Source organism: Malurus melanocephalus, unplaced genomic scaffold (genome assembly GCF_030028575.1).
Source record: "Malurus melanocephalus ecotype Western Australia unplaced genomic scaffold, MMel_1.1 scaffold_369, whole genome shotgun sequence".
Lineage (NCBI taxonomy): Eukaryota > Metazoa > Chordata > Aves > Passeriformes > Maluridae > Malurus > Malurus melanocephalus.
In genome coordinates, this window is record NW_026623601.1 from 72,148 (window position 1) to 94,010 (window position 21,863).

The following is a 21,863-nucleotide window of genomic DNA, read 5'->3' on the forward strand; positions in this document are numbered from 1 at the left end:
CTTGCTCTGCACAGGCAGGTGCATCAAGTAACGACTCTTTGGAGCACCCAAAATCAAGGGGAAACAATCTACAGACTGTGCTGGAGTGAAACCTCGTGAACCCAAAGTGTTTTGGGCACCATTTTTTGCTCCAGCACAGATTTACAGAATCACAGGAAGAGCTGAGTTGGAAGGGCCCRTCAGGGATCATYGAGTCCAACCAGGCACTGGGGTGTGAGGGCTGGGCTGAGCTGCACAGGCAGCACCGGGAGAGGACAAAACCTTCACAGCACCTCAAACCTGCTGAGGATGCTCTCCCAGAGGGCCAGCACGCCCAGGGAAGAGTCCTGCTGTGACACTTCACAGGGATCAGACATGGCCTGGCTTTCCAGCACACCTCCTCCAGGAGGGAGCTCTCCTGGGGTTTTGAAAACCAGCCAGCAGCTTCCAGARAGGGGCTGCTGGGAAGGGAGCTGTCTTGGTGCATCAGCTCAGCAGAACCATTTCCTCTCAGCTTTCCCTCACAGAGGATTATCCCAAGCTGCAGCAGCAGCAGAGCTGACCTCCCCCTCTCTGCAGGCAGGCAAAAGCAGACCCATCCCGGGAGCAGCTCTGCAGAGCTGGAGCGAGCCTGAGGCCAGCTGGCCATGTCAGCAAAGCTTTAATGACCATGGGATGGCCTGTGCAGGGCTCTGAGCAGCTGCAGCCTGTCAGACCCCAGGGAGCTCCTCCCACCCTGCCGGGGACCCCAATCCCTGCCTGGAACCCCARTCCCTGCCTGGAACCCCARTCCCTGCCTGAAACCCCAATCCCTGCCTAGACCCCCAATCCCTGCCTGGAACCCTTAATCCCTGCCTGGAGCCCAGCCTGGCCCCCCCGGGCTGTCACCAGGCACGATGTCCCAGGAGTCCTGACCACTGGAGCAGTGTCCAGCTTCCAGAGCATTTTAAATCATTCTTTCCCAGGTCTGTGGTGTTAAACCATGGCCAGCAGTGTCCCCAGGACACTGAACAGACGTTTCCTTGGAAAAGTGTGGGCTGATTTGACAGGAAAAGCCTGTTCCCAAGTCACTGGGCCTAGCAGTGTGCCATTATGTCTCAAATCCAAGAACATGCGCCTTTGAAAGATGTCCCGTCCCTTCCTCTTCAGATGGGCCAGGGAAGCTGAGCCCTGTGSTGTGAAGATGGGCCAGGGAAGCCCCTCCAGGGTGCCTCAGTACCCCAGGGGGTGGGTGTTCCCCTTCTCCAGCCCACAGCCCACAGCACTGCAATAAACGTTCAGTCCAATTCCAGACCAAACCTGGTGCTGAAAAAAAAAAAAAAAAAAAAAAAAAAAAAAAAAAAACAAAAAAAACCAACCAAAAAAACCCAAGGGAAGTGCACTCGGGACAGAATTTTTGCTTTTTCTCCTCACAGAGATTGAGAAAAGAATGAGTTTGCTCTGCTTTTCTGATATTAACTCTTTCATGTAACCTTTCTTCTCTTTAATCAAATCCAGTTGGAATAYTGTGCTTCCATAGCTGCTCTCCCACCTCCCTGCTCAGTCCTGTGCTATGGGAGCAGCCGCGGTCTATGCCAGCCACAAACCCCACTGGAGAGAACGTGGTTTGTGCTGTTAATTCAGCTTCCCCCAGCRGATCTGTGCAGGAGGAGGCACCGGCGAAACCCCTCTGGGCAGGAAAACCTCACCTCTCCTGGGGTGCCTCGGGGACAGGCGGCAGCAGAGGAGGGTCCTGCATCCTCCCGCCCTCACAAGCACCCAGGGGACAGACAGCCCATCCTCCAGACTCCTCGCTGCTCCTCCAAGCGGCCCCTTGGCACCCTTTCCTTGCCGAGGGCTCGCCCCAGCCCCGGCAGCCCCAGCCCGGCCGGGACACGGTGCCTCCCCGAGCCGCTGACCCGGCACGAACTGTCCTGCGCTGCTGCTGGCCAGCTGCCTCCGAGCCGGCCGGGGGGAGCCTTCCCTCCCCTGCAGCACCCTTTGGGGATGCACTCTTCCCTTTCCAAGACACCTCGGGGCCGGTCCAGCTGAGATTTCCATCCGTCCAACACGCGCAGGGTGTGAGCGTCCCCCCGCCACGCCACCCTGCTGACCCCTTCCATGCACCGCCAGGACACAGCCAGGACACAGCCAGGACACAGCGCTGTCCAGCGGCAAATGCCGTCCCCACACCCAAGATGGTGCCTGCTGGGTTAACGCTTTCCCCATTACCTCACGCTGGCCCCCGTTCTTATGGAAAAACCCAAAGCATCTGGTAACGATATTTCCCTAATGGCTGTCTGGGTCTGCGGGAAAGCTTGGCTCGGCTTCTTAGGAGCGACGGGAGGGGAGGCTGCGGATGCGGCGTGGGAGCGGCAGGAGAGCAGATAACGCTCTCGGGATCCTTCTCCTGGGCCACCCCGGCGCTTTGCAGGATCCTCGGCTCGCAGGGGAGCCCCGGGACACCAGGATGTCACACTTTGGGGACACCAGAAAGGGCCTCCCCACTCTCTCTTCCTCCTCTGCACAGTGGAGGCTTGAAGGTGGGCAGCAAAATTCACAGTTTATCACAGGGATAACCCACCCCAACCCAGAACTCGCACGTGTCTGGCAAACCCCCAGAGGCTCCCGAGAGCCCCTTCCCAGGCTGCTTCTGCTCCCATTTTTATTAAGCACGGGTGTTATGTTATTTTACAGCCCAGTCGTGCAGGCTCCGGGCGTGGCTGTGCCCTTCCCTGGGATGCAGCGAGGCACGCAGCCCGGCTCCCTCCGGAGCACAGCCCCATCCAGCTGCAGCCTTTTCCTAGAAGGATCAAACGAGTCAGCCACCCTGCCTGGCAGGAATGCCTTCCCAGCCCACTCCAGGCAGTGCCAGGCATCCTTCTGGGATCTTTCACAGACAATGAGGAGCAAATGTAAATCGTTCAGCCGTGGAGAACGGGAATGGCTTTCAACAGAAAGCAAGTTTGGATATGTGGAAGGAATTCTTTCCAGTTACAGTGGCCAGGCCCTGGCACAGGGTGCCCAGAGAAGCTGTGGTTGCCCCTGGATCCCTGGAAGTGTCCAAGGCCAGGCTGTACATTGGAGCTTGGAGCACCCTGGGACAGTGGAAGGTGTCCCTGCCCATGGAAGGGGTGGGATGGGATGGGATTTCAGGTCACTTCCAACCAAACCCCCCGTGATTCTGTGATTGCTCTCCTCTATCCTGTGTCCCCTGCTCTGTGCAGCAGATCCCAGCTGCAGCCAAGGCAGTCTCTGCAGGGTGTGAAGGGAACCAGGACACATCTCCCTGCACTGCTTTGTTATTGTTTCAGGGCACAGCCAGAGGTGAACAGGCTGTTCTGATCCCCACTCACCCTCCCAGCAGGGAGCCTTGGATCTGCAGCCAGCACAAAGGGCAGGGAACAATGGACAGGAGTGCGGAGCCTCTGCACCCTTAAATGCCTTCAGTGGGGCACAGAAGCTCCCTCTTCCAGCTGGTGAGTCTTGCAGAGGTTAAACCAGGCGGTTCACATCCCTCTGCATCTCACCCTCCAGCCTGGGCAGAGTTCTGCCCTCGAGGGTGAGGAGAAGGGTGAACCTCACACCCTGCCCGCCTGCCCACAGCCCTTCTGCAGGGCCAGGCAGGGGCAGGGGTGACGTGCACTCGGACAATACAATTCGAATGGAGAAAAAAAGGTCAAAATGGGAGGTTTTGCCTGAGTTTCACCATGGGGCCAAGGGCTGGGTGGGCAGTGCCAGCCTCTCCTGGATGGGCTGCAGATGGAGACCCTTGCTGCATCGGGGCAATGTGCAGGGCTGGAGCAGCTCTCTGGCTTCTCCTCGAGTAGAAAGGGAGCATCTCAGAGAAAAACCATGCCCCAATGTRTCCAAAAATAGCYCCAGGGCTGCTGCAAGGCCCAGGGYTGGCACTTGGYGGGCTGGTGGGGCAGGATAGGGAGCCTGCATCCCGATGGATGGCTGGGCTGCTCCCCGGGGCCCGCAGTGACTCACCCTCGCTATGAACACGTTTTCCCCCTGGATAATGAATCCCGGCCGGAGCCGCGTTTCGGGAAAGCTCTGGATCCTCTTTGCAGTGCTGCCCCCATCCTGTTCCCCCTCCCCTCCTGGCAGCCCCACTCCCATGTGGGATCATTTCCTGATGCTGAGTGGAGCCAGGGCTCTGAGGCCCATTTTCCAAACCCTGCTCTGCCTCAGGGGCTGAGTTTCCCCGTGAACCGTTCTGGGGTTTTGTGCACCCCCAGCACCGCACCCCGCTCCCYGCGGATGCTCCAGGACCCAAACCAYGGCTCCCCAGCCTCATCCCGCTCACCACCGAGAGCGCCTCGAGCAACAAAAGCTTTATTGCGATGACACAGACACGCCACGAAATACATTGCAAAGCGGCAGGGGCGATGAGGAAGCGCAGAGAGGGGCKGTGGGAAGCGCTGCACGCCGGCTGCAGGCTGCTGTCCTCCCGAGAGCCGCTGCCCCGGCACCCCGGGCCCACCGCTGCCCCTGCCCCGGCCGAGRGAGCGGGGTCTGGGCAGCCACGGGCAGGGGGGCTCGGGCAGCCGGCCCCGAGGGGCCACGAAGGAGCGGGAGAAGCTGGCGGGAAGCCGGCGGCGTCTTCGGAGGGGGCTCAAGCGTCGGCCGCTGGCACCGCGTCGGCTGCGGCGCTCCGCTCAGGCGCTGAAGGTGCTCCTCCCGTGGGGGTCAGGGTCTGCAGAGCTGGGGGGCAAGCAAGGCACAGGGTCAGGGCTCAGCCAGGCTCCGGTGCCTCCAGGCTCCCGAGGCCGCTGCAGCACCCTGGGCAGCTGTCCAGCACGGTGCCACAGCCACCCCCATCCCAAAGCRAGGCCGGAATGGCCGTGTCCATGCACAGCTCTGCCACACCACAACAAACCTCCCTTTTTTTTCTGTGGGAACCCACACACAAACGCATCCCGCGTGAGCTGGGCTGCCAGGTGAGCCCGGCTGGCTGCCTGGCCTGCTGCGTGTTTGCCTCACCAAGTGCTGAGAGCGGCTTTTTCGGAGCTTCAGAGAAGCCATCCCAAGAACACACCGAGGCTGCTGCTGAGCTGAGGCTCTGCCCTTCCTCTGCCCTACAAACCCATGGYGAGAGCTGGCTCTGCTGGACCCCATCAGCGAGATTTGGGGGTGATGGCAAGGGCCCTGCTGTGCTGGGGGTGACGAGCAGCTGGGAGAGGAGAGCTGGGGAAGGACACTCACCCCCACACMGACTCTGCCTGTGCTGCCCCGCACCATCCTCTGCCTCCAGAAATTACCCAAATACGTGGAGGGGAGATCTACTTGCAGCAAGAATAAATTCTAGTCTGAAAATTCGTTTTAAGCGTAGGGATGGCGGTTCATATTGGGTTTGCATCTTGAGCTGGGTTTTTACTGACAGCCCCTCTGCAGCGCTCCTGTGAGAGATTCGGGAGTGCGGCTGCGTGCTTGGCAGCACACAGCAGCATCCCTCGGGGAAACCCAAGGGAACAAAACCACATCACCAGCTGCAGCAGCAGCCTCWGGTTACATCTCTGCAATGTCCTCCCACCAAAAAAAACCCCACACCGCTAACTGGGTGCTTTTGGGTGAGCACATCACAGCCCACTCCCCCTCACACTGGGAAATCCTGTTGGGTATCCGCTGTGGTTTGATCCCAAGCTTTGCACGCAATCCTGAGCTCTGAGCGATGCTGCCCTGTCCCTCCGTGCTTGGGGTACCTGACCATGCTGCCAGCTGTCTGGTGGCCCATCACCACCGTGTACACACTGCATCTCACAGCCCTGCTCTGTGCCACCCGGCTCATGGGACACAGCAGAACCCAGAGGAGCTGCAGAGCCAAGCGCCGCTCATCCCGTTTGATCCGGGTCCTGTCGGATATTTCTGCAGGGATAAACAGTGGCACTGCCTGCAGGGAGCCAGGGCACAGCGCTCCRAGAGTGCTCCCAGAGCGCTCCCAGTATTCCAGTCCTCAGGCACATCCCCCGGCCTGTCCTTTCAGGATCAAAGCAGTTCCTTTCAGAACCAGCCCGCGTGTCTGAAATCTGATTCAGTGTGGGGCTCAGACCCGCAGCCTCCTCCCGCTGCTCCGTCCTCATCCCCATCTCCCATCTGGTTTTGCTCCCCACGTGCAGAACGGACTCGATCGTCATTTCTGGGAAGACACATCTCTGCGGTTAAACTGCCTAAACACGGCTCTGGCCTTGCACTTGGCTGCGTTTAGTCTGTGGGATGCTTTTGGAGCGATCTGGAGCCTCGTCTTCCCCTTTGCAGGACGCCGGCGCTGGGGCAGAGTGGGCGGGGGCCGCACATCTGGAGCGGAGGGAGTCGCACATCTGGTACAGTCAGTACTTCCTCAAAGCCGCTGCCACGTTCCCCCTTGGCCGGGGGCCTGGGGCTCGCTGCAAGCACAGATCGGGATCTGCAGCTGCGTTCTTGTGGAGGGGGAAGCACAAATATCCCTCTCAGCAGAGTCCCGGCTCCCTGCAGCACCCAGCGCGGGCGCAGGGGGATGGCACGGGGACTGTGACCTTGCTTCGAGTCACCCCCCAGTGCTGCCGGTGACGGCACAGAGCACAGGGATGGACACTCTCGGGACCTTCCCAGCCAAACCTTGTCCTTCTGCCAGCCCCGGTGGGCTTGGGCCACCGTGGCCGCACATCCTTGCCCGTGTGGGCTGGGGTCGCTCCACGGGGGTCCCAGCAGCGATGGGAGGGACRCGGTGCCAGTCACCCGCTCGCTGGGTGTCACCGTCAGCAGTGTCGGGGACACGCAGAGAAACACAGACACGCATTMCCTTCCCAGCAGCGAGGGACAGAGCAGCGGCTGGAGGCATCCCGGGGCTGCTCGCATCCCGGCGGGAGCAGGGAGSGGGAAAAGCTGGGCAATGGGGACATCTAGTGACCGGCCAGAGGCGCTGGGGACCGGCTACTGCCCCACCAGGCGGGGCTGGGGGCGATGCCTTCCTTCCCTGTGGCCGAGGAGGAAACGGGGTTAAGCATTCATCCCTGCCACACCACGCAGAGATCCCCCAGAARCTCTACCTCTGCCGGCAGCGGAGGCAGGAAATTACCCTTGCTAATGGAGCATAAGCCGGGAATTAGCATAATTAAAAGTGACTAGCATGGATGCATAACAAAACCCGGAATAACAGCTCAAAGAGAGGATGAAATTTAAAGAGTCTCCCCGGTGAAAGTCACTTTCCCTCAGGGGAAAYGGTCTATTTTGTCTGCCTTGTTTTGTACTAGATTTGCAAATRCAATCCAGGAGGGAAAAAAAGCACAAAAACAATACTCCAAACAGTTTTGGGAGCATGGCAAGGGTATGCAGGGGGATTGGAGACCTTCAGCTGAGGGCACAGACCTCAACCAGTCCCTCTCTGATGGAGACTCCCACACTCCAGGGCAGGGAGAGGCAATGGACCAATACTTTTCAGCCAGAGCCAAAATTTCTCCCTAAATAACTCATTCCCCAAGAGTTTGACCGAGTTGGTGCTTCCAAAAATATTGAATTGCTCTGGCTGGATAACATGCATTGTTTTGGGAGAAAAAAAAAGCAATGTATTAAAGCTATTCTGTTGATCAGCTGGACCATTCACCTTGTATTAAATATTTACCCCAACATCAGAGATTTTTCCCAGTGGTAAGGCTGTGGATGCACCACCACAGTATTTTAAGTTCATCCAAAATGGAAACCCAAGACCTATCACAAATCAAAGCAAAACACTGAAGCTCTTTCCAAAGAAAACAGCAAATCTCCTTTTGAGCCATCCCAAAGAAATCAAAGCTGAGTCTGATACATTCCTTGCGATTTTGTTGTTATCCTTGCTGCCATCAGCATGCTCCCAGGAGATGCGGCCATGCTTTCAACACCTCTTCCTCCAAACCTCACTCAGGCCCAGATGATGATGCATAAGCTGATTCCCACATAACACTGCGGTTTCATCCTTTCTTTTTTTTTTTTTTTTTAATTTGCAGAAGACCCTTGGCAATTTGACCCCCAAGGAAGAGCTGCAAAGTCAAAGGGAGTGCCTGAAGGAGGGTTGCTTTGTGGCATCCTGTGAGCTGGACTCGATGATCCTTGTGGATCCCTTGAGCTGAGGATGTTCTGYGATTCTGTGACTGTACAGAACTCCCGGGAGGTGGCCAAGGTGGCTGCTGCTGCTTGGATTGCCCCTGTGGCCACATCCAGCATTCCCTGGTGTCTCCACGAGCACAGATCCTTGTGGCAGCACGAGTCTGACACGACGCCTCAGACACCCGCAGGGTGCCAGAGCAACATCAGCCTCTCCTCCTTCCCCACCGATTSCTGGGGTGCCTTTTCTGCAGCCTGGGAGYGGCTGGGCTGGGGCTGGCGCCCAGAGTGGGTTGATATCCGTGGGTTTGCCGGCGTGGGGATGGGTGCTGAGGTCTGCTGCAGTCTGCTCCCCCTCTCTGCAGCMTCTGAGCTCCGCTGCATCTGGCAGAGCCGATCTGGCATTTTCTATTTCGGGCAGCGCTGTCTCAGTGGAGCTGCRGAAGGGCACGGGCAGAGCGCAGAGCAGCTCAGGGCAGCGGTGAAGCGCAGGCACCGCGGGCCCCGTGCTCAGGGTGCTGTCCTGCTCCCCTGCCTTCCCCACATGCACAAACCCCACTGGCCTGGCATGGATTTCCCAGTCTCGGTCATCGTGATTCTGCTGCTGCTGTGCCTCCATCAGCTCGTGAAGAAGCTCTCCTCGTGCTCCAGCTTGTCCTGGAGCCTCAGGCAGGAGCAGAGAGCGGCAGGACGGGCTGGCTCCCTCCGTGCACCGTCCCTCTGTGAGGGGGCAGCAGCCCGGGCTGCTGTGGAGGGTGGAGGCAGTGGCATGGGGAGCTTTTGCCATGGCTCACCCCCAGGCTGCCAGGGGGGCTATTGTCACGCTGGCTCTCACACAGAGCTTTCATTCTTCCAACAGGAAAAGCCCTTGTTCTGCAGCAGAGTGAGGAACAGGAGAAGATGAGCAGTGCCCGCTGCCCACAGCTGGCTCACCRCCTTGGCAGGTGGCTCCGTGCCTGTGCTGGCCACTTGGCAGCTGGAGGAGCCCCACTTTGTGCCTCCCTCCATCCTCAGTRTTGGAAAATTGGCACGAACACAGAGGGCGAGTGCCAGCAGAGGCTACAGCTCCACCTGAACCCCTCAGCATTCCCCACAGCACCTGTGCTGTTCTGGACGGGGCATCAGGGGATGCCCTCAGCCTTTGTGGCTGCTGGGCCATCCAAAAGGCACAGCTGAACCCAAAGAGCCAGGGAGAGCAGAGCAAGAGGCTGAAGACAGAAGCAAAGCACCCTAGGGAGGATGTGGGAGCACTTTTCAGCACAGAGGTGGAACTCCGGAGAGCTGAGTGTGCACAGGTTTGGGGACACCTGGGCTGAGCAAACCCCACTGCTCAGCGGCACCACCTTCACCTTCCCGGGCTCCTGGGCCCCKCTCTCCTCCCTGCCAGCTCCCTGCTGGAGCCCACGACCCCTGCCCCCAGGGTGCAGTGGGATCCCGACACAGCCCTGTGTGAGCACTGAGCAGGTGGTGCTGGACACAGGAGGAGAAGGGGTCCGGCATCCCGGCACGAGCAGAGTGGGAGCTGCCAGCAGTGCCTGCCAGAACTGAGGGTGGAACWGAGGGAAAGGCCACCAAGCCTTGGGGCTTACCTGCAAAAACAAAGTATTTCCCTTCCCAAAGTATTCCCCTTCCCAACGTATTTCCCTCGGGGTACAATGCAAAATGTACTGTGCRGCTGCTTCAGCTCTGTGGGGACATGGTGGGACATGGTCCCCTCATTGCAGTCTGGGAAAAGGGACAGTCAGGGATCAACAGACAGAAAACAGGCGTTTCCCTGTTTGAGAGGCAGGAGAGAGAAGAAAAGCCTGGAAGTAGAAGGCAGGGCTGGGCAGAGAGGGTCTTGGGGAAGGGTGTGGGGCAAAGACATGGCAGATCCGTCCAGACAAGGGGCAGTGAGAGATGCTGGTTGTCACACTGTAACTTATAAATTAATCTTAGGGAAAACCAAAGGATTATGCAAGCCAAATACTCTTTCTTTGGAAAAAAAAAAAAAAAACAACAAACAAACAAACAAAGCATGGAGTTACTCAGGAAGCGCATTGCTTGTGGGGACCTTCTCTAAAAAAAAAAGAAATTTAAAAAAATGATGAGGGTGATGATAAATAATAACAATAACAATAATAATTAATAATAGTAATAATAATAATAAAAATAAAAATGGAAATGAAGAACTCTTGCATGCAACCCCCACCTTCCCTCCAAGCAGCTAAAAAGGTGTGGAAGGATGCACAGGGAAGGACGGGGCCAGAATTGTCGGGGCAACCCAGGAGAAAAACAGTCGGAGCCCATCRGTACCAGAGCTGCACAGACATTTATTGAACACAAACAACGACAAACACAGCCGGCTCACAGAGCTTCCTGAGCTATCGTCCAAAGGGTTTGCTCATGGGGATTGCCAAAAGAGTGCTTGCAAAGGCCCCTGGGGGTGTGAATCCCATAGAGCTGAGTTCTGCCCATTTCCAGGTGCTCGTTAGTTTAAGAAAAAGGAGCATTTGTGTGTGTGTGTGTGTGTGTGTGTGTGTGTGTGTGTGTGTGTGTGTAGTTCCTTTAGTTCAGAAGGGAAAGGGCTTGTCTGGACCGTGCCATGTTCCAAGAAAGAAGCCCTGCGGGTGGACCCTTCCCAAATAACAGGGGGTGGAAACCACACCCTTACCCCGAGGGCGGGGGCGTGAGGTGGCAAAGGTGAGCCAGGACAAGCGAGAGGGAGCACCAAAGGGAGGAGGGTGAGAGAAGTTGAGTCATTTGAAGCACGCACAGCTCTGGGTGGCATCACGCATGTCCATAGGCTACAGAAAGTACCGCCAAGGTCAACTCAAACGTGTAGGTAGCTACGCTAGACTGACACTAGAGACCCCGTCAGCGCCTGGAGTCTCGCCAGTGAGAGAAAAAAACCGGCGCCCCCCTCCCCCCTCCCTCGTCCCCAAAAAGCAGATGAAGAATTAACACCGTAACGCTGAAAACAAGGACCATAACCAAAGAGCTTGGGAGCAGCCTCGGGAGCACAGATTAAAGAGCTCGTAAAGAAACGTTCCAGTGTGTGCATATGCCCGTGTGTGTTCGTATATATATATCTATATATCCGTCAGTAAAGAAAAGAGTATCTGTGGAGGCAAAGGGAAGACGGTAAAAGTACAGGCAGTACAGGCTGGGTGGAGTGCCGGTGGCTGGAGAGGGTCGGGTGGTGCGGAGTGGAGGATGGTGGGTGGAAATTAGAGTGCGCCCATTCCAGTGACCTCAGACGTCAGCCTAGAATAGACAGGGGCAGAGAGAGGGGTGGGGGGGAGACAAAAAACAAGCGCTTAATTACCAGAGCAGAAAAGAAAACGAAGACCCTGAGGGGCAGCGCTCCTCCTCTCGCCCACGAGGTGGACAGAGCACCACCGGGTGGCCTGGGGGGTCTCCTGTGGAAGGCACGGGCGGGGGGCTGCAGCACAGAGCCAGCGTAAGGTGGTGCCCTTTGCTGTCACCGYGTGTCGTGGCAGGGATGTCACCCACCAGAGCTGCTGGCAGGAGTCACCCCGGAGCACGACTTCTCTTCCAGCAGCATCCCTCCCACGGGGGACGGGCAGCTGTGCCAGCTCCCCCGGCTGCTTCGTTTTGCTCTGGTTTGGAAACTACGGGAGAGGCTGAGCCCCATCCTGCCCCCCTGCCAGGGCACCTCCACACGGGGGGGCAGCTCGGCCAGCCCTTCCCAGCAACGAAGAGCCGCTTCTTTTTCTTTTCTTTCTCTCTCTCGTCTAGGGAAGTGGGGGGCGGGATTGGCAAGGGTCTGCGGGGAAGCCGCTCAGCCATGCCCGTCCCTCACCCGAGCGGGTGGAGAGATGCCGCGGGCATGGGCAGCGGGGTAGCGGGGCGGGAGGGGATGGCGGGGGTCCGCTGCGGATCGGGGCTCGGGAGGGTTGGGTGCAAGGAGCAGAAAGCACATACAGACCTCAGCGGTGCTCCCAGCCCACACCCCAACAAGCATCAGTCGCCGCCGGCAGCCCCCCGTCCTCGGGGCCCTGCCTGCAGCCTTCCTCCCGGGCGCATCGGGGCCGGCGGCGGGTCGGCACGGCATCGCTCCTGCCCGGGCTGCGGTGGCTCTGCCAGGCGGGTGCAAAGCTACCGGAAAGGTCCTGTATCCCCTCAAGCTCGCTATCCACGAGTCCACGGCAAACGGGGCTGAGCGAGCAGCCCGGACACAGCTCGGGTCCCCCAGCTCATGTCTCCAGCTACGCCTCCCCTCGCCGTCCCTTGCCGGTCCCCAGGGCACGGGCTGCGTCCGCCCCCAGCCAGGAACCCTCGGCCCCTGCCAAGTCCTGCAGTGCCAAGCTTTTCATGGTGAAAAGGAAGCAGTCAGGCCGTTCCCGTGTCTTGCGTTTATTGGACCGGTTATTTTCACTGAGTGCAGGACAGCTTTTGGGAGGCCTGGAAGCGCGTGGAAGAGGCAGTAAGYGACGCTGGGATCCCAGCAAGCAGGTCCCAAGTGATGCCTCCCTGCCACCGGCTCGGCTCTGCTCCTGTCCCCGTCCCCTGCCTCATCCACAGGCAAAGACGGCGGCAACTTTGCCCACCCGCCAGCAAAATCCTTGAGCGAGGATGGGCGGGCGCCCGGCGCGTCCCGCGGCCGCTCCCGGGCCCGGCCGAAGCGCCAGCCGGGGGAGATGTCCTGCCGGCGGCGTCTGTCCCCGCTCAGAGCTCTCAGCAGGACACCGTCCGTCCCAGCCGGCCTCGGGCAGCCCCCGCTGGCCCATGGTGCCTGCAGCGCGGGCTGCTCCCGGCGGGACGGGCGGGCGGCTCGGGAGGCGGCGGAGGGTCTCACCTGGCGTTGATGAGGTACTGCGCAAGGCTGATGTTTGCAGGGGTTCCTGTGATGGTAATTTGGCGCTCCGATGACCCTTCYGTGGCGTTGGCGATTTTGATCTGCGCTCCCGACATCTGCCGAATTTCATTGATTTTGGTCCCTTGGCGTCCGATTATGCAGCCTATTAGCTAGGAAAGAAAGCACGGAGGGAACGTCTGAGAGGCGGCAGCTCTGGCGGTCGCCGGCAGGACACGAGCACACCTGGGACCACAGTGACCTTAATGCTCATGAAAACAGGACAGGGACAGCCCGGGGGAATCCCACCTGTGCTCGAGCACTGTCCTCCAAGGACACATCCAGCGACCTGCCCTGCTCTGCTCCTCGGGGGGAAAGTCTCCATGATCTGCACGTGGTGCTCAGCACCCTGGAGGGCTTCAAGGAGGGCTCATTTCACTAATAATAATAATTTGCATGTTCTAATGAACGGCCAATGTTCTGCAAATACTTAACCCCTTGCCGGTCACAGCAAACCCAAGGTGGTTTGGATGTGTCACTGGAAGGAAACAAGCCTGCTGCCTTACCTGGGGACCGGCCAACCCCAGGAGCCCCTTCCTCAGCTGGTGCAGTGACCCCARCCCTCATTTCATCTATCCCACTGCCTCTGTAAGGCCCTCTAACTCCTTTGGTGCAATCCAGTGGCTCACCAGCGTGCCCAGGAGAGCACCACGTGGCTGTGGCATAAACAGGGAAAGGTGGACCCTACCTAAAACACCTCTTTCACAGTCTTGTGAAAAAATCAGAGCCAGCTGGAGGTTTGAATTTCCTTAACTGTCCAGCCCTTGGATTTCCTCAGTGGTCCTCAGTGGCTTGAATTTCCTCAATGGTCTTTGCTCACTTGCACTTTTCCCTTTAAGGCATCTCCAGAGCTCAGTGACACAGAGACATCCAGCTCAACCAACACAGGCATGAGGCGCTCTCCATGCCCTTTCCRGCCATCTTTTCCAAGGGCATTTTATACATGGGACGTCCATCTCGGCAGCTGATGGATTTCTGCCACGGTAGAAGTAAAGACGATTGCTCCTCCCAATATTCACTGATCCTTTGGTCAGGCCAGGGGGCTGCCAAGGTGGTTTGTCCCAAACAGACCTGAATGCACACTGGAAGGGTATTTTCCACTGTCTCAGGGCCTGTGGTGGGGTSTTCAGCCCTTCCAGGTCTTCACAGCACAGGAGTAACTCTGAGATGCTTCAGCAAATGAAAATCTGCTGGGGAGACCTGAGGAACAAAACTTTAGGCAGATGCTCAGCTACACCCAAGCTGAACCACATTCAAGTTTCTCCTGACTGTCAGAGGARTGGCAAGATGGTTTTCATCAGATTTCCTTCACATTGAAACATGCTTGGTGACTCTCAAAGAAACCCAAACCTGTCCTCTGCTTCCTGAGAAGGGTGGCAGTGGGTGTTTAAAAGCCTTTGAAACAAGAGTGGAGAGAGCTAAGGAGGAGTTTTTCAAGATGCAGGCGATGACATTGAATGCCTCCCAGGTCAGGTGAGAGCTGGGTCTCTGGTGAGTGAATGCTCCAAGTGCTCCTGGGTTCTCAGAAGTCTCCTGACATCCTTTATTCCCATGTGAGTCCTTTTGCAAGGGGTCTCTTTGTATTTCTGAAGAGTCTTTGTTGCTGTGGTCCTCCATGCTCAGCAGATGCAGTTTTGGAAGCTCAGGAGCGCTTGCAGAGCTCCCTGAAGCCTCCCAGTGAAAGATCCTTGCTGGACAGGAGCAGGCTGGGGTCAGTCTCCCCCTGGCTCCTCTGCAGACCCCTCCCCTGGTGATTTGCCCCATGTGAAGCACCTCCAAAGCTTTCAGCYGGCAGATGCTCGGGGCTCCTGCACTCCCACATCTCTCGGGGGACRGAGGTCTCAGCAGAGGTGTCCGGCAGCCGCAGCCAGGCTCACTGCCCTTCCCTGGCACTGCTGGAGCCCACCCAGACACTCCTGATGAGGATGGGCTGCAGGTGCTTGTCASTGATGGGGACAGAGGCTGGATGCCATTCCCCTGCTCACCTCATCCTGATTTGAGCACAGACTGGGCCGTGGTGCACAGAAAGCAGTCCGGAAGCCAAGCGAGACATGTGGATCCTGGTGCTGGCTGTGTCCACCCCACCTCCTCCCCGCTGAGCAGCCCTGCCCAGCACAGCTCCAGCCTCCTCCCAGCAAACATCCCAGTCCAACACCCACTTCACCACAACCCTTCCGTCCCTAAGACCCCTAYGCTGCCTGCCAGCAGTACTGAGACGCACCATCTTTCAGACACGCGTGTGGCACTTTGTGGCATCAGCAATGTCATTTACTTACCTCCTCTTCACCCCCCACCCAGTCACTACCCTTGAGCTGGAACATCATCTGAGACCTGCCACTGCCTGATTAAGCAACTAAGAGTTTAATCAGGGCTGGCATGGGAGTTCTCTCCCTTTCCCAGTGCTGTCAACTGGGCATGTTTCATGAGCACCGAGTTCACTTGGAAGGAGTGGACCTAGGGAAGCTCCCGACGGGGTGAAGTCCGAGGGGCACCTTGTGCCACAGGCTGACCCCCAGTGGAGTGCACAAGGATGAGGGAACATGGGGAAGGGGCACTTCAAAGGATATTTAACAAAGCCATATGGCTGCAGCTTACAGATTATACATAAACATCCATGTGCACACACACCCRCACRCACAGACATGCCAAGGAAGCATTTGGATGTACTTACATCATTGGGAATGGTGAGTTCATGAGTACTGGCCGGGGGACTGGCATCCAAACCTGGGCAGATGCAAGGGAACAYGGTTAGAGCTGGCAGGGGCGCCGCGACTGAGCTCCGCTGCTTTCCTGCAGCGCTGCCAAGGCTGCGTCCTGCTCCRGGCTGGGAGGGGAGGGGATCACACACTCCGGGACAAGGAGGAGGAAGATGGTTGCTACCTGACTCTGCTGGAGCTGGGTGTCACCTTCCCTGCACCCCATGAGTGCCTCGCTTCCCACCCCACATCCTCCCAGAGGAGGGTGCAAGGCTCCAGCATCACCAAAGAGAGGTGGGTAAAACATTCCCACAYGCCAGCAAAACACATGCTGGCTGGGACACCCACCAGCCCAGCGGGAATGCTGTCCCTGCACCCTCCAGCCCTCTCTGGATGCAGCAGCATTGAGCTGCTGGGGTGTAAAGGCAGCTCGGTGCCCCAAAACCGGTGTCCCCAGGGGATCCGGCAGCACAAGTCCTTCACAAGTTAAAGCCCCACAGACTCTCATGCTGAATTTAAGCCAGACTGCTAAGACATGCAACCCAGCTGGTCCCAGGACCAGCTGTCCCTCTTACTACAAGGGAAAGCAGGATGAGCAGTATGGAGATTTAGATCCTGCTTCCCTGCAGAATTCCATGGYGAGGAGCGAAGGCAGCGGTGTGCTCCCCCCCAGCCTCTCCTGGATCAGGGAGAGCTCTCTCCTCCATGGTGGGAGCGGCTGGAGCCAGCAGGACCCTGAGTGTGCAGCTGCAGAGGTGAGAGGATACCATGCTGCAGTGCTCCCAGGTCAAAGCCTGCYTCTGCCACGGTTTTCCACATTAAATCACCTCAGCGCCGAAGCGGGGACGTCCTATGTCAAATCTGCAAGAAAGAACTGTCTGGTGGCTGTAAGGAATTTGCAGTAACTGGAAAAAATATCCTCTGATCCTTATAAACCACTGCTGAAGGCTTTTAAGAGCACGGGAGACTGCCAGGTCTGTATCTGTGGAAAGAGGGGGATAAGGATGTGCAGAATGAAGAAGCACAAGGAGGCTGGAAGTGCAGGGCTCCTGCAACACAAGACAGCAGCACCGAATTCCTCATGTATTTCCATGGAGGGCCTCAGCACTGAGGGACAGCAGCTCTGGGAATCTCTGATGTGCTCATGCATGATCTTAGGATGTGGGGAAATAAAGGTGGGGAAGCCCTGGCACAGCTGGGGCTGTCCCTGGATCCCTGGAAGTGTCCARGGTCAGGCTGGATGGGGTTTAGAGCAATCTGGCCTCGTGGCAGGGGTGGGACTCGATGGGCTCTAAGGTCCCTTCCAACCTGAACCATTCCATGATTCTGTGACTCYGTGATCCCTGTGCTTTCCTGAACAACATTTGCCTGCAAGAGGTCTCCTCACSAGATTTTTCATTTGGGAGCAGAGAGAGGAGAGGAAATGCAGGCAATAGTGTTGCAGATCCTCCAGCAGGCAGCCCTCTGCTGTCCATCAGCCCTKCCAGGGGAACTGATGCCAAAACCTGCACACAACAGCTCCTGCCCAGCTATCACACCACAGGCAATGCTCAGTGCTGGCTTTACAGCACACACCCTGTGCTTTGCACGCTGAGCCTCCTCAGTCTGGGGCAAGGTGGACTGGGCAAGGGTGGCCCTGTCCCTTGGCCATGTSTTACAAGGCTCAGCTCAGYGCTGAGGCATCCAGGGATCTTTGGRAATACAAGTCAAGCTCCACAGATAGGTTACATCCACCATCCCACACTCTGATGACATGGATGCTGCTGAAAGCCCTTGGGATAGCTGGTGCCATGATACTGCATCATCCCTCACAGCCTTCCAGGAATGGCCACATCCTCCCCCACTACCTAGAGACATTTTAGCACTCCCTGATATGACAAACAGTCCCCGAGACTGTAGAGAGGGTGTCAGGTGCTCTGGGTGGCCACCAAGGGCACAGGGGACATGCAGAGATCATGGCTGCACAGGTCGCTGTAATGAAATCTGCATTCCTGCAATCCTGTGGTGTGTCTATTTGGGCTACACTTGATTTCACAGTTAGGTGATGTCCCCAARCCTTTGAGGCACACGTGGGATGGCCGAGTGCCCCAGGTCTGGTTCACACTGCCTGYGTGCCTCCAGGTCTGGGGATAATTTCTCTGTGCAATGGTGGGAAACAAAAGACAGATGCGTTCCGCACGTACGGATGAATGTGGGGCATCTGACAGCAAAGCTTCTCCAAGGCTGCAGCCACGCTTTGCCTCCTCAGGGCCCTGTCCCACTAAAATCAAAACTCACCATGAATGGCTCGGAGATGGCTGGAGCTGCATGGCATGGCTGCCCCATTGGCATTTTTCTGTTGTTTCTGAGCAAAGTTTATGCAAAATTAAATGCAAGAATAAGGGCAATGACTCTGTTACCCAGACAGCACTGAGGGAGAGCTCATCACACCTGAGGGGCAGCAYAGATCTCTGCTCCCTGTGACCAGGGACAGCACCCGAGGCAACAGCATGGAGCTGTGCCAGGGCAGGGTCAGGCTGGAGAGCAGGGAAAGGTTCTTTTGTTCCCAGAGGGTGCTGGCACTGCCCAGGCTCCCCAGGGAATGGGCACAGCCCCAGAGCTCCAGGAGCGTTTGGACAGCGCTGCCAGGGTGGGATTGTTGGGGGATCTGGGCAGGGCCTGGGGTGGCACTGGATGATCCCTGTGGGTCCCTTCCAGTTCAGGACATTCTGTGCCTCCGTGGCAGTCACACACAAACATCACAACCCCAGGCAGTAAAGCCCAGGTGCTTTTCCTTTGACAGGAGAAYGGTGCTGCCCGATCTCTCCTGCCCACCAAGAAAACCTGCTGGCTCCTCCATGAACRCCACGACTCCTCTCGTGGAGCACAACAATGGCACAGTCCTATTTACGGGATATATTTCAGCCAAAGCCTGCTGACTTCCCTCCAGCTTTGTGTTTTACCTGATGACTGGCCCATCAGATTTTGAGCTTCTTCGGAGGAATGTAAGGGCAGCTTTTCTCCTGAAGAGCAAAGAAGAAACAGGTTTAATGCTTTTGCCTTCGAGGAGATAAGCAATGTCACTTCATCTAGGAAGCTCAAAATATGATGAACATACTGTCAGAAAAGTAATTTCCAACTTTAAGCATCTCCATCCCCTGTGCTCTATCTGCTTATCAGGTCACTGGGAACACGCCAGCCTTGGGGACAAGGCTCGGGCCACGCCGGGGCTGGCTGTCCTGCCATCAGCACAGCCCCTTCTGGCCACGACTCCTTCCCAGTGCGGGAGCTGTCCTGCCTGGCTCGGCACCGCTCCCCGAGGCAGCGCCCACGGCCGGCCCMAGAACACGCGGGGTCCGGAGCGGCGCGGGGCCGGGGACGCTGCCCCTTCCATGGACGGAGGGAGGGAYGGTGCTCATGGCTTCTGAGCAAAGCTGCCAGCGAGCCCAGGCTGAGAGCTCGCCCCTGAGGAYGGCAACCCCCAAAACATCCTCCACTGAGCTGCTCGTTAGCCTCTCCCCACAGATACTGTGACTTTTTACTCGCCCTGCTCATTTCCATTAAACAGCAAGAGTTTAGAAAGAGAGAGAAACTCTACAGGTAAGAGAAGGATATCTTGAAAGGGCGTGTGGGTACGTACCAGGGAAAGCGGGGGTGGTCTGTCCAAGGGGAGTAAAGGGGGTTTGCTGCATAGCCAACTGGTGGAGCTTGGTCAACTGCTGAGGGGTAGGAGGGACATTAGAGCTAAGAAGGTTATTGTCATAGAGTACAAGTCACACCGAAAAAGCAAGAACGAAATTATAACRGGAGAGGGGGAGAAAAAAAAAAGAAAGAAAACAAACTGAAAGATAAAAATAAAATTWAAAAAAAAAACAAAACAGGAAGCCATGGTGAGACATGGCAAAAACATTAGCAGAAAGGACTTGGCCTGGGTTTAGTGCAATAAAGCCCAAATCTTTGGCAGAAGTGCTTGGTCAGGGTCTGAAGTACGGTACCAGTGAGAAGCCCATTCTTAGCTCAACTCCTCTGCCTTGTGCAGGGCCAGCTGGTGGCATCACAACCAGCACCCAGGGACSCTCTCTATGCCACCAGAGGCTCATTGGCACCGTGTGCCCCCGCAGCACACGCTCCTGTGCTGTGCCCCTGACCAGCGTGCCTCCAGGACACGGATAAACTGCATTTCTCAATGGCAGCTCGTTAGGAACATGACAATTATGGGCTTCAGCCATGACCAGTAGGTATTTCAGATCCTTCCATCCCTTGTTGTGCCRGGCAGGTTTGGTGCCCGGTCAGGAAGTGGTTGTTTTATAGAGTTTGTTTGTTTGGAATACATTTTGTGCTCGCTTTTTTAGCTCCAAATTAGAAAATAAAAACAACCAAACAAACCAAAAAAACTAAAAAGACAGTAAAAGAAAAGAAAACAAACCAAATCAGGCTGAAGCCTCGCAGTGAGCAGGAGGGAGGCTCTTCATCTTTCACAGGTGCTCAGGGAGTTACATCATCCCCCAAACTCACACTGCTTGTTTTGCCCATCATCCCCAGCAATGGGGAGGAGGGAGTCGTAATTCCAATGTTTYCGGGACAACAAGACTCAAACACCTCCTTGCTGCTGCAGCAGGGCTGGGAGGGAGAGCAGGGAGGTCCGGCTGGCAGCGGTGAGGGGGAAATGCTGGGAAGAGCAGGAAGGGGTGAAACACCAGCAAATCCCTGGACAGGCAGCCYGGGATCCCTGTCCCGGCTGCAGAGRCATGAGGACATCCAGCCCRCRCTGGCTCAGGGGACAGGTGTCACCWCTCCACAAAAAGAGGYGCCTGYACATCTCTCTGTGCTTACTTCATCCATCTTTGGCTCATTTTAGCCAAAGGTGTGACACGATGGGCTCCTGCCAAAACACAGCCGTGTCCAGGTGAGACTGGGCATGGCACTGCTCCTGCAGGGAGCAGGGACATCAGCACCCACTGCTTTGTCTCTTCAGAACTGTTCTGTTTCCTACAGCTGCACCCTGCCTCTGGAATTCCTCATGACACCTGGTCCCAGATGAAACTTCTTTGCCCCGGGGGCTCCAACCGTGCCCTGGGACAGCGTCCTGCTTTCCCCCACTGAGGGAACACCAAAATCCATTCTAATACTGACCCAGGAGACCTTCCAGACACAGTCTGGATGGTGGAATTTAGCCAGCCCTGTAATTAGAGCAATAAACAAGCCTATGGGAGGAGAAGATGGCTGCAGCCAGGTGTCACAGAAAAAGCTGCTATGTCCATCTCTTGCAGCTCATCTTCCATGGTGGAGGCAGGGGATCCTCCCCCTCTGCTCTGGTCAGACTGTACCTGAGGTACTGCATCCAGCTCTGGGGTCTCCAGCACAGGAGGGACATGGATCTGTTGGAGCGAGTCCAGAGGAGGCCACGGAGATGCTCCAAGGGGCTGAAGGGGCTCCAGGAGAGCTGGAGAGGGACTTGGGACAAGGGCCTGGAGCGACAGGACAAGGGGGAATRGTTTCACACTGACAGAGGGCAGGGAAGGATGGGATATTGGGGAGAAATTGTTCCCTGGGAGGGTGGGCAGGCCCTGGCACAGGGTGCCCAGGGAAGCTGTGGCTGCCCCTGGRTCYCTGGCAGTGCCCAAGGCCAGGCTGGACATTGGGGTAGTGGAAAGTGTCCCTGCCTGTGGCAGGGGGGACAGTGAGATGAGTTTAAAGGGCCCTTCCAACCCAAASCAYTCAGTGAATCCATGATCCCGCAGCTCTGGGGAAGGCAGGCAGYGACACAGCACATCCCAAAGAGCCTGCAAAGCCCTGGGCAGTGCTGCAGCCCTTCCTGAGCCAGAGCTTCCCTTCCTGGRCTGTTTCTCCAGGGGAGAAAATCAAGGCAGGAGCGCACATGGGGCATTCAGAATCTTGCCCGCTTGACAAAAGGCAGCCACTAAACACAGATGCCTAAAACACATTTAAAATACCCTAAAACCACATTCTACACTGGATTCTGCACTGAACATGGTTTGAAATGACCAAGCATTGTAAGAACACCCTGACAGTAAGGATGGAGTGAGTGGCCCCCTGAAATCTGCTGGGAGTGGGACAGAGTGCAGCCAGCAAAATGTTTTATAATACTATATATATATTAAAAGTATTTTAATCCTGATGATCAGAGGAATACAGGGATGAGGAAAACACTAAGCTGTTGGCACAACTTGCAGAGAAAAACTGGGATGAAGACTGCACAAAGATCTACCCTAAATACACAGGTTATTTAGTATATTCTGCTTATGGAGCAAAAGCAAAGAGTACATAATTAGGAATATTTCTTATCAACC

At 56.8% G+C, this 21,863-nt stretch overlaps 1 protein-coding gene across 18 annotated transcripts in view; it reads right to left on the minus strand.

Moving 5' to 3' along the window:
- Positions 1-4,290: 4,290 nt before the first annotated feature.
- Positions 4,291-21,863, minus strand: part of PCBP3 (poly(rC) binding protein 3) — a 51,139-nt gene continuing 33,566 nt past the window's right edge. For 7 of the 18 annotated variants that reach the window (XM_057378653.1, XM_057378645.1, XM_057378644.1 and 4 more), the window contains 5 exons: positions 19,193-19,271; positions 18,516-18,575; positions 15,549-15,601; positions 12,821-12,990; positions 12,160-12,426 (listed from right to left, as the gene is read on the minus strand). In XM_057378653.1, the coding sequence (XP_057234636.1) occupies positions 12,231-12,426; positions 12,821-12,990; positions 15,549-15,601; positions 18,516-18,575; positions 19,193-19,271 (558 nt within the window). In that variant the 3' untranslated portion in view covers positions 12,160-12,230. Of the gene's footprint in view, positions 4,669-10,207; positions 11,266-12,159; positions 12,427-12,820; positions 12,991-15,548; positions 15,602-18,515; positions 18,576-19,192; positions 19,272-21,863 lie in introns of those variants that run through there. The other 11 variants (XM_057378652.1, XM_057378648.1, XM_057378646.1 and 8 more) reach the window with 9 other exon arrangements.